Source organism: Sus scrofa, chromosome 1, assembly GCF_054392235.1.
Source record: "Sus scrofa isolate SSC_HxYL_T2T_F1_AM1 chromosome 1, Sscrofa_HxYL_maternal_Yorkshire_Landrace_v2.0, whole genome shotgun sequence".
NCBI lineage: Eukaryota > Metazoa > Chordata > Mammalia > Artiodactyla > Suidae > Sus > Sus scrofa.
Genome location: NC_139383.1, coordinates 130,638,938 through 130,651,111, shown reverse-complemented (window position 1 = coordinate 130,651,111; position 12,174 = coordinate 130,638,938). Strand labels below are relative to the sequence as shown.

General features: G+C 39.8%; 1 protein-coding gene across 8 annotated transcripts in view; it reads left to right on the top strand.

Moving 5' to 3' along the window:
* USP8 (ubiquitin specific peptidase 8) overlaps nt 1-12,174 on the top strand; it is a 70,072-nt gene that overhangs the window by 56,566 nt on the left and 1,332 nt on the right. For 5 of the 8 annotated variants that reach the window (XM_084970362.1, XM_021095657.2, XM_021095641.2 and 2 more), the window contains 6 exons: nt 1,206-1,418; nt 2,135-2,345; nt 4,152-4,388; nt 6,288-6,430; nt 10,061-10,193; nt 10,361-11,262. In XM_084970362.1, the coding sequence (XP_084826488.1) occupies nt 1,206-1,418; nt 2,135-2,345; nt 4,152-4,388; nt 6,288-6,430; nt 10,061-10,193; nt 10,361-10,546 (1,123 nt within the window). In that variant the 3' untranslated portion in view covers nt 10,547-11,262. Of the gene's footprint in view, nt 1-1,205; nt 1,419-2,134; nt 2,346-4,151; nt 4,389-6,287; nt 6,431-10,060; nt 10,194-10,360; nt 11,263-12,174 lie in introns of those variants that run through there. The other 3 variants (XM_084970360.1, XM_021095647.2, XM_021095635.2) reach the window with 1 other exon arrangement.

The following is a 12,174-nucleotide window of genomic DNA, read 5'->3' as shown; positions in this document are numbered from 1 at the left end:
GTCATCATTCTTAATAAAGTTTGTTAATTTTAAGTTAAAAACTAGCATATGCAGTTTTTTATATGTACTGAACAGAGCATATGAGTGCATACACCTGAGATGTGTAAAGAAAAGCTAACTGAAATATAGTTAAATCTGTTCTCAGTATTCCTTTCAGAGGTGGAAATATGCTTAGGATTGATCATAAAAGACTTATCAAGGAGGAGTTTTCTTAATGCTGTAGCAATTCTAGAAGTTCCACATGTAAGTCAAGTACACTAAAGTAACAAAAGTCTTAGAGGCATCCCCTATTCCAGTGCTGTGCACTAGATATGTAGGTGGAAACATTCTGTATATGTGCTATCCAGTATGGCAGTGGCTATTTTGAATTGTGGCTGGTGTAACTAAACAGCTGAATTTTATTTATTTTTATTTTTTATTTTTGGTTTTTAAGGCCACACCTGCAGCATATGGAAGTTCCCAGACTAGTGGTCGAATCAGAGCTGGAGCTGCGGGCCTATACCACAGACACAGCAACACAGGATCCAAGCCACATCTGCAACCTGCACCAGAGCTGAGAGCAATGCTGGATCCTTAACCCACTGAGCAAGTCCAGGGATTGAATCCACATCCTTAGGGATACTAGTTGGGCTCATTACCACCGAGCCACAACCAGGACTTCCAGTAGCTGAATTTTAAATTTTATTTTAAATTTATGCAGCCACCTGTGGCTAGCAGCTACTACCAAATTTGTCAGCACGGCTCTAGACTTTAGGTTCTAGTACCCAAATAACCTCTGCCTCCTTGATAAATACTCCACAATGATAAATAGATATGCCTATTCTGATTCCTTATTTGGCATTCTGGTCAAATTTAATATTTGATAGTGCTGAACGTCCTGGGATCATTTAAAGAAGTCTGAAAGGGCCTTCTCTAATGGAAGACTACCTGGTCATGAGAAGCCAGAGAGTCTATCTCACTGTATTTGTAAAAATTACCATGAACTCATATGAGAGGTTAAAGGTATTTGTTTCATGGGAGGGTCATAGAATATAATGAGTGTTACCTAGATACTGAATGTCCTCTAAGACCCAGATCCTTATAAGTATTGGTAGGATTACTGTGTACTGTGGTACAGATGCTGAAGTTTGCTGCCCTTTGTAGTGTGAACTTTCATTTCACATGCTGTGCATTTTAAGGTATCTTGAACACTTTTTCTTCCTTAGGCCAACAAGCTACCCTAAAGCTGAGATCACAAGGCTTTCTGCTTCTCAGATTCGAAACCTGAATCCTGTTTTTGGAGGATCTGGACCAGCTCTCACTGGACTTCGTAATTTAGGAAATACTTGTTACATGAACTCAATACTCCAGTGCCTATGTAATGCTCCACATTTGGCTGATTATTTCAACCGCAACTGTTATCAGGAAGATATTAATAGGTAAAGAAACTTCATACTTTTTGCTATATAATACTAAAAGAGTGATCTAATCACACTTCCTTGCCACCCAGTTCCAGAGATCTCAAATTAGGAAAGAGGAAAATATCTTTATTCTTAAGAACAATGTAGAGGAGTTCCCATCGTGGCTCAGCGGTAACGAACCCGACTAGTATTCATGAAGATGTGGGTTTGATCCCTGGGCTCATTCAGTAGGATAAGGATCTGGCGTTGCTGTGAGCTATGGTATAGGTCGCAGATGCAGCTTGGATCCCTGTTGCTGTAGCTGTGGTGTAGCCCAGCAACTGTAGCTCTGATTCAGTGCCTGGCCTGGGAACTCCCATATGCCACATGTGCAGCCCTAAAAATATAAAAAAAAATAAAAAATAAAAAATATATATAGAGAAAAGCTTCCTTTGATTGGTAAAGGACAGACAGGAAAGGAATAGTGCAACAAGGCAGAACCTTACTGTCAAACTGGAGCTTGTTGATAAGGAAGAGGAGACTCTGCAGGGCTGGCCCCCAAAAGAAACAAGTTGGAGGGTTGTAATCTAAGTAAGATCAGGTAAGTATTTAGTAATAAACTTATGAATAAGTATCTTAGTGTAGGGTCATATATTACAGTATGTGAATAATCTTGATAACAAGAATCCACTGTTCCTTGGCTTTTTATAATTTCCTTTATTGTTTCTTTTGTAACATTAATTTTATTTGCAAAGGTCAAATTTGTTGGGACATAAAGGTGAAGTAGCAGAAGAATTTGGCATAATCATGAAAGCCCTGTGGACAGGACAGTACAGGTATATCAGTCCAAAAGACTTCAAAATCACCATTGGCAAGATCAATGACCAATTTGCTGGATACAGCCAGCAAGATTCACAAGAACTGCTTCTGTTCCTGATGGATGGTCTCCATGAAGATCTTAATAAAGTAAGAAATTTGATTTTTCTAAGTTACACAGGTTCTTTAGGCTTTTTTTACCAATGTATTCATAGCAATTTAAAATTATAGTTGGCAGAGTTTCCATTGTGGCTCAGCAGGTTAAGGACCCAACATTGTCTCTGTGAGGATTCAGGTTTGATCCCAGGCCTGGCTCATTGGGTTAAGGATCTAGTGCTGCCACAAGCTGTGGCGCAGACGTCAGCTGCAGCTCCAACTCAACCCCAAGCTGGGGAACTTCTGTATGCTGCAGGTGTAGCCATAAAAAGAAAAATAAAAAATCAGAGTTGGTAATTGTTACATGCTAAAGTATTCAAATCTAGGCAGTTCCCGTCATGGCTCAGTGGTTAACAAATCCGACTAGGAACCATGAGGTTGCGGGTTCGATCCCTGGCCTTGCTCGGTGGGTTAAGGATCCAGTGTTGCCGTGAGCTGTGGTGTATGTCGTAGACGTGCCTTGGATCCCACATTGCTGTGGCTGTGGTGTAGGCCAGTGGCTACAGCTCCAATTCAACCCCTAGCTTGGGAACCTCCATATGCCGCAGGAGTGGCCCTAGAAAAGGCAAAAAGACAAAAAATAAATAAATAAATAAATAAATAATAAAGTATTCAAATCTAGTGTCTTTGTACTATGGCATGGAACTTTAAAATAAATATTTGTAATAGGTCTAATATTTGAAAGGAAGTGTATACAATTTGTATTTATTTACTAAAATGTTTGCAGGTTGTATTATTTTGAGAAATTTGTAACTATTGTGTAAATTTGTAAAAATAGTTGTTGGAGATATTATGACCACATGACCAAGTGATCCATGCAAAAAGTTATTACTGATGCATCTATTGCTACATAAATATCTTTTTTTTTTTTTTTTAGGGTCACACTCACAGCATATGGAAGTTCCCAGGCTAGGGGGTCAAAACAGAGCTGTAGCCACCCACGATCTGAGACACATCTGCGACCTGCACCACAGCTCATAGCAATGCCAGAACCTTCAACCCACAGAGCAAGGCCAGGGATCAAACCCATGTCCTCATGGATACTAGTTGGATTTGTTTCCACTGAGCCACAACAGAAACTCCAATAACTAATCTTTATCTCTGTATATTATGGATTTTTTTTTTTTTTTTTTTTTTTTCCTCTTTGGCCGCACTCATGACATGCTGAAGTTTTGAGGTCAGGTATCAAACCCTTGCCACAACAGTGACTGGAGCCACAGCAGTGACAATGCTGGATCCTTAACCTGCTGTGCCACCAGGGGACTCCTGTGTCTTCTTTTTAGTACCAAGCTGTCCTCTCTCTTTCAGATACCTTTGGGATAGCCTTACCAACAAATACACACACACACACACACACACACACACACACACACACACACACACACACGTATATACATATACGTATATATGTATGTGCATAAATATACGCATGTTGTGTGTATCTATATGTGTATTTGTATGTGGAGACAGAATATCCATGTAATAAGGCAGAACCCAGAATAACATGTTTTATTGTTGCCCTTTCTCTTCTCAAAAGATTTTTCAGCTTTTTAAATAAAAATTTATTAAGAGATTACAATAAGTTGCACCCTTTTGATAAAGTGGGTTTTGGTTTTCTGGAAAGTTTTTTTTGTTTTTTTTTTTGTTTTTTTTTTTGGTAGCACTTGAGATTAGCACTCCCTTAAGGAGAGCACCAGAAGTGTTCCTAAGTCTCAAAGTGTTTATATTTAATATACTCTTTTCAATTTTATATAAATGTTGACTTGAGATATTAATATAGAATTTAAATCTTATTTCCAGGCTGATAATCGGAAGAGACATAAAGAAGAAAATAATGATCATCTTGATGACTTTAAAGCTGCAGAATATGCTTGGCAGAAACACAAGCAGCTCAATGAATCTATCATTGTTGCACTTTTTCAGGGTCAGTTTAAATCCACAGTACAGTGCCTCACTTGTCACAAAAAGTCTAGGACATTTGAGGCCTTCATGTATTTGTCTCTACCACTAGCATCTACAAGTAAATGTACATTACAGGTAAGTTTAAAATTGAGAGAAAGTGATTTGTTGAAGAAAAATTTTGCTTATACGGTATACTTTATTCAGCAGTTTATTTCTGTTCTTTTTTTTTTTTTTTTTTTTTCCTGTACTGGCAGCATGCAAAAGTTCTTGGGCCAGGAATTGAACCAGTGCCACAGCAGTGACAATGCCATATCCCAAACCCTTCGTGCTACCAGGGAATTCCTATCTCTGTTCATTACCCCGTAAACATTTTATAGGCTAAAACTCAAACAAAAATTTTGTTTTAACTAGGCCTGTATAAGTTAAATTAGCTTTAAAAAATAAAGAATATTCCTTTTTTCTTGTTTTGCTTTTTAGGGCCACACCTGCAGCATTTGGAAGTTTGGGCTACAGGTTGAATCGGAGTTGCAGCTGCCGGCCTACACAACAGACACAGCAACGCAGGATCCAGGCCATGTCTGTGACCTACACCACAGCTCACAGCAATGCCAGATCTTTAACCCACTAAGCAAGGCCAGGGATCAGACCTGCATCCTCATGGATACTAATCCAGTTTGTTACTGCTGAGCCACAACGGGAACTCCTGAAATGTTCCTTTTTAAGATATTTTCCTATTAAATATTCTTTTAGAGTTGATAATAGTTTTTTTCGAAGTATAGTTGATTTAGGAGTTACCATTGTGGTGCAGCAGAAATGAATCTGACTAGCAACTGTGAGGTTGCAGGTTCAATCCCTGGCCTCAATCAATGTGTTAAGGATCCAGTGTTGCCATGAGCTGTGGTGTAGGTTGCAGATGCGGCTCGGATCCTCCGTTGCTATGGCTGTGGCAGAGACTGAAGGCTGTAGCTCTGATTTTACCACTAGTCTGGGAACCTCCATATGCCATGGGTTTGGCCCTATAACAAAAACAAAAACAAAAAACCCGAAAGGCAAAGTATAGTTGATTTACAGTGTTGTGTCAATTTCTGCTTATATAGCAAAGTGACCCAATTGTACATATATAGACATTCTTTTTCTCATATTCCATCATGATCTATCACAAAAGATTAGGTGTAGTTCCCTGTGCTGTACAGTGGGATCTCAATTGCTTATCCATTGTAAATGTAATAGTTTGCATCTCCATAATAATGTTTTTTAAAGTTTGATTTTATTGAAAAAAAAGTTTTAAAAGTTAATTGGGTTGCTGCAAGCTACAGCATAGGTTGCAGATGCGGCTCACATCTGGTGTGGCTGTGCAATAGGCCAGCAGCTGCAGCTCCAATTTGATCCCCAGCCTAGGAACTTCCATATGCCGAAGGTGTAGCCCTAAAAAGAAAAAAAAAAGTTAATTTGTAGTTCCCTGGTGGCTCAGCAGATTAAGGATCCTGCATTGTCACTGCTGTGTCTCAGGTTGCTGCTGTGGTGCAGGTTTGATCCCTGGCCTGGGAACATACACATGCTATGGGTGAGGCCAAAAAAAAAAAGTTAATTTGGAAAATTGTATGTTGACTTTAATTTAGGTCCACTTTTTCTAAGAATCTGCTCTTCATGGTGGTATCAAATAAATACCTGTCTTGTACACAAGAGCAGTGTAACTTAGAGAACTTGTTGAGAACTTTGGTGTTAACTCCCTCAAAGTCCTTTCTTCCAGCATAACTTCCTGAGCCACCAGGTGGAAGTCCTTCCTCAGTTCTTTCAGGACATGCAGGGCTTCTTCCCTCCACCATAGGCAGCACTACCACTCATTAAACTTTTTGTCATTGTCAGCTCCCATCTGTGCTTCTCACTAGATCGTAAACTTTGTGGGGGGCAGGACCTGTTTTGTAATAGTTGACTCTTGTATTCCTCATTCTTGCCCAAGTATACTGAATAGGTGCTTTGTGATACAGTGTTGAAGAAATGAATTAAGTACATTTTACTTGTTTTTGCCACCAGGATTGCCTTAGATTATTTTCCAAAGAAGAAAAACTCACAGATAACAACAGGTTTTACTGCAGTCATTGCAGAGCTCGACGGGATTCCCTAAAAAAGATAGAAATCTGGAAGTTGCCACCTGTACTTTTAGTGCATCTGAAACGGTATGGTACACTTTAGATGAAGGAATTCTAAGTCTATTTATTCTAAACACTTTTGTATTGCCTGCTTAGGGTGTTTAACAAAGGAAGATTATCTGCTTAGAATATCTCTAGGGGGAGTTCCCGCTTTGGTGCAGCAGGGTAATTATCCAGCTTGTCTTTCTGGAGGCATGGGTTTGATCCCCTGCCCAGTGCCTTAGGTTAAGAATCTGGCGTTGCCACAGCTGTGGCATAGGTCAGAGCTCCAGCTCGGATTTGATCCTTGGCCCAGGAACTTCCATATGCTGCTAGTGTGGCTGAAAAAAAAAATAAAAAGGATATCTCTAAGGAAATAAGGCAGAAACTAGAGTGATGAAACTCTAGTTCACCTTAGTGTTTGTAATAACAGAGCAAAATGACAGCACCACTTTTTCATGTTATTCCATCTTTAAAAATCAATGAAAGTAAAACATTTCAAATGTAAAAATTTTAAATCATTACAAAACATTCAGTGAAAATACAGAAATAATGTTATATTGTATAACTAATACATTAGCAGATAAAATATCTTATTTAAACAAAGATTTAATACAGTGCTGGAAATGAAATACATAAGTTTTTTAACAGTGTGATTTTTAAAGCTAAAATGTTAAGGAAGCCATTGTAGAGTGCAGGCATATTTTTGTCCAGATGTTTCCAGCCAATGAAAAAGATCTGGCCCTATAGCAGTAGAAGAGTAGTGGCAGGAGTTCCCATTGTGGGGCAATGAAACAAATCCAGCTAGTATCCATGAGGACTTGGGTTTGATCCCTGGCCTTACTCAGTGGGGTTAAGGATCCGGTGTTGCTGTGAGCTGTGGTGTAGGTCACAGACATGGCTTGGAGTCCCTGTGGCTGTGGTGTAGGCTGGTTGCTGCAGCTCCGATTAGACCCCTAACCTGGGAACCTCCATGTGCCTTGGGTGCAGCCCTAAAAAGCAAAAACAAAAACAAGAGTAGTGGCAAGAGAGTTATAAAGCATGCCAGGTCTTCTGCTGTGATTCTTTGTCTTTGTGGTAACCACCTGTGGAGTAATAACTTCGAGTCATTTTTTGGAAAAACTTTTTTTTTTTTTTTTGTCTTTTGCCCTTTTGGGGCCGCACCCATGGCATATGGAGGGAGGCGAGGCCAGGGATCAAACCTGAAACCTCATGGTTCCTAGCCTGATTTGTTTCTGCTGTACCACAACGGGAAATCCTGGAAAAACTTTTTTTTTTTTTTGGCTGCATCAGTGGCATGCAGAAGTTCCCAGGCCACGGATCGAATCCAAGCCACAGCAGTGACAATGCTAAGTCCTTAACCACAAGGCCACCAGGGAACACCTAGATGAACTTTAAAAATTTTATCTTGGAGTTCCCGTCGTGGCCCACTGGTTAACGAATCCGACTAGGAGCCATGAGGTTGCAGGTTCGGCCCCTGGCCTTGCTCAGTGGGTTAAGGATCTGGCGTTGCTGTGAGCTGTGGTGTAGGTCACAGACGCGGCTCGGATCCTGCGTTGCTCTGACTCTGGCGTAGGCCAGCGGCTACAGCTCCGATTCAACCCCTAGCCTGGGAACCTTCATATGCCACGGGAGTGGCCCAAGAAATGGCAGAAAGACAAAAAAAAAAAAAAAAAAAAAAAAAAAAAAGTCTTATCTTTATTGAGAGCTCTAATATTTGTTTCAAAGAAAGGATTTCTTTTTAATTTTTTGTATAATGTTATTGGAGATTCTTAGGCAGTTACATATGTTTTTTGGGGTTTTTTTGTCTTTTTTTTGCTATTTCTAGGGCCGCTCCCGCGGCATATGGAGGTTCCCAGGCTAGGGGTCCAATCGGAGCTGTAGCCACCAGCCTACGCCAGAGCCACGTCTGCAACCTACACCACATCTCACGGCAACGCCAGATCCTTAACCCACTGAGCAAGGGCAGGGACCGAACCCGCAACCTCATGGTTCCTAGTCGGATTCGTTAACCACTGCGCCACGACGGGAACTCCTTAGGCAGTTACATATGTTAATTTCAACATTGGCATGTTCAAATTCTTCTTGTATAAATTTCCTAGCAGAATCTTGTTGCATCACTTGTCTTCTTCTTGAGGATCATGGAGGTATAAATGATTACACATTTGTTCTGCTAAAAAAAATTTTATAGCCGCACCCATGGCAAATGGAAGTTCCTGGGCCAGGGGTTGAATCTGAACCACAGCTGTGACAACACAGGATCCTTTATTAACCCACTGTGCTGGACAGGGGGTGGGACCTACAACTCTGTAGGGACTGGGGCCACTACAGTCGGGTTCTTAACCCACTGAACCAATGGCGGGAACTCCTGTTCTGTTAAAATTTTTAATGCTGTTTGTTATTCATGGAGAATATCTAAAAATATAAATTCAATTCAGAATTCAATTGTTTTGCTTTTAGGTTTGTTTACTCTCTTTTTTCCACCTGGTATTTTTTCCTTTCCCTTTTGTAGCTGTGCCCTCAGCATGTGGAAGTTCCTGGGCCAGGGATTGAACCCGAGCCACAGCAGTGATGGCATCGTATCCTTTAATTGCTAGGCCACCTGGGAACTCCCCAGGATTCATTTAAAAAAAAAAAAAAAACTGTGTTCCTGCTGTGTCATAGCAGGATTGGCAGCATCTCCGCAGCACCAGCTCTCAGGTTCAATCCCAGCCTGGCACAGTGAGTTAAAGGATGAGGCATTACTGTAGCTGACCTGGGGTGTAGGTCTCAGTTGTGGCTCAGATCTGATCCCTGGCCCGGGAACTCCATATTACCGTGGGGTGCCAAAAGAGAAAAACATAATAATTCTGAAATAACCATATTACACCAACCAAAATACCAGTTTTTGATGTTTAAAGAAGCAGAGTATGCCAGGGTAATGGAATGCCATTATTTCAATCACTGTTCTAAGTGCCCACGATTTCCAGCTCCAATTTCCCCAAAAGTACAAGTTGAAATTTGGAGCAACGCTCCTCTGTTGATCCCCTGTACTTTTGCAGTGATTAGTGTTAGAAGTGGGGGGTTTTCATAACTTGATGTCTGTAGAAGACTCAACTAATAGCTCTTGCTGGCCTAGGGATTATGGGACCTAGGTGTGGCCCTACTTCTACCACTCCAGCTATTTGACCTGCGACAAGACCATTTAATATCTGTGCACTTCAGTTTCTTCATTTGTAAGCCGGAAATGAAACTAAGTATCTTTTCTTTTTTCCTTTTTTTTTTTTTTTTTTTTGTCTTTTTGTCTTTTTAGGGCCACATCTGTGGCATATAGAGGTTCCTAGTCTAGGGGTTGAATTGGAGCTGTAGCCGCTGGCCTATGCCAGAGGCACAGCAATGCTGGATCCAAGCCACGTCTGTGACCTATACCACAGCTCCCAGCAACACTGGATCTTTAACCCACTGAGTGAGGCCAGGGATCGAACCCGCAACCTCATGGTTCTTAGTCGGATTCGTTTCTACTGGGCCACAATGGGAACTCCAAAACCAAGTGTCTTTAACAGGTCCTTCCATTATCAAAATTCTGAGTATGTATTTGAAATAGATCTTATCCTGTCTAAAAATCTAGATGTTAGTTAATTAATTAGGGTTCATTCTGATGTTTTTGGTTTGTAATTGCTGTAATGTTTTGCTCTGCAGTTTTTCCTATGATGGTAGGTGGAAGCAAAAATTACAGACATCTGTGGACTTCCCGTTAGAAAATCTTGACTTGGCACAGTATGTTATTGGTCCAAAGAACAATTTAAAGAAATACAATTTATTTTCTGTTTCGGTAAGTATCTCTTTGAACTAAATACTTTTTCTTTTGAAACAAACTAAAAAAGAAAGTTTCAAGCAGTTGCTTACCTCATAGGAAAGTAAGAATAACAAAAGGCTTTGAAATTATTGACATATTTTAAATAATTCAACTTAAATGGGTTTTCTACCTTTTTGGCACAGAATCACTATGGTGGACTGGATGGAGGTCACTACACTGCCTATTGTAAAAATGCAGCAAGACAGCGATGGTTTAAATTTGATGATCACGAAGTTTCTGATATCTCCATTTCTTCTGTGAAATCTTCAGCAGCTTATATCCTCTTTTATACGTCATTGGGACCACGAGTAACTGATGTTGCCACATAAGGAGAAGTAGGTTATAAGCTAGTTATCTTTTAACAGGCTGAGCAATACAGCCCTTGAAATGCTTATAAAGATACCGGATCGCTATGGCTGGCCATGTAAGGGAATTCTAGGACAGTGAGAGCTGTGTTACTATCACCATATATTTTAGGTCAGTGCTATTAATCAAAAATCTGACCAGTAAAATTTAACAAGTATTGCAGTAAGCATTCCTGACAGGTACCATTTATTTCAAAAAAACTTTTTAAGTTTGCTCTAGAGTTAAAATAATTAACTAGCTAAGCATTATTATTCTGCTGGTCTAAAAACCATTGTATCCTTTATTTTCCGTTTCACTGTTATGGCCTTTTCACATTTCCAAATCTCAGCTTGATCTATGAATACTCTAGAATGATGTAAAGCAGATAGGAATGTATGTGTATATATTTATTGCACACTTGCACATCAAATCGATGTACATAGTATAATATGTGGTCCTTTTGTGAAGCCTAGATCTCAGAGGATTGCTTTTTTTTTCTTCCTTTTGGCCTATCCTGAGTAACTGCAGTGCTTTCTTAGGGAAATGACAGGGCAAAGCTCTTTTTCTGTTGGCTTTGGGCTGTATTTGTGCACTAAACCTTTATTCTAAAAAAATAAATGGAAACTTTTCTTTAATTTTTTAAAATGAGAATTTTCATTTACACCTACATTAAAATCTTAATGAGAAAAATAATTTAAAATCCTGTAAGTGTTCTGTCTTTAATTTTATATTATCACACATAGGACAGAATAACTAAAGATTTTATACACACATACACACACTTTATCCCACTACAGTGACTTAGAATTTAGTTCGCTTACTCTGTTACATCAGTTGATTCCACTCTTCCTTCATCTTGACCCCGAACTACATATAACACTTACGAGTCTCAGGATTGGGAGTCAGATATAATAAAACCAGACTTATTCTATCAAGAGTGTAGAATTCTTTGGATTAAGATTTTAAAAAAAAGAGTCAGGCATGACTGCAAAACTGCATTATAAACCACATCTTTATAAAGTGATGCATTTGGAGTTCCCGTTGTGGCACAGGGCAAACTAATCTGATTAGTATCCACGAGAACATGGGTTCAATCCCTGGCCTCACTCAGTGGGTTAAGGATCTGGTGTTGCCGAGAGCTGTGATGTAGCTCACAGACATGGCTCGGATCTCAAGTTGCTGTGGCTGCGGTGTAGGCTGGTGGCTGTAGCTCTGATTCGACCTCTAGCCTGGGAACTTCCATATGCCATGGGTGCAGCCCTAAAAAGTGGAAAAAAAAAAAAAGTGATTTATTAATAGGAACAGAGGAGCTTAGAATTTCACTTACCTCAGGGACTCAGTTGTTACAGATAAAATCAATATAAACACTCCATATAAAAACAAAATTCTAAAGGTGCTTCTAAAAGATGTCACCACTAGTGGACTCCCAGGAAGAAGATGAAAGGATAGGTTTTGAATTGTGAAACTGACGACTTCATGTACCACAAGTAGTCTGAGATTAAAGCTTCTTGGCTAAATTATCTGATCAAATTAAATATTTTCAGCTCACATTCTAAGCTCACAGAGCCATTCGAACAAAAGTTATTTCGGTTTAGCTCTGTGAAATATCTTC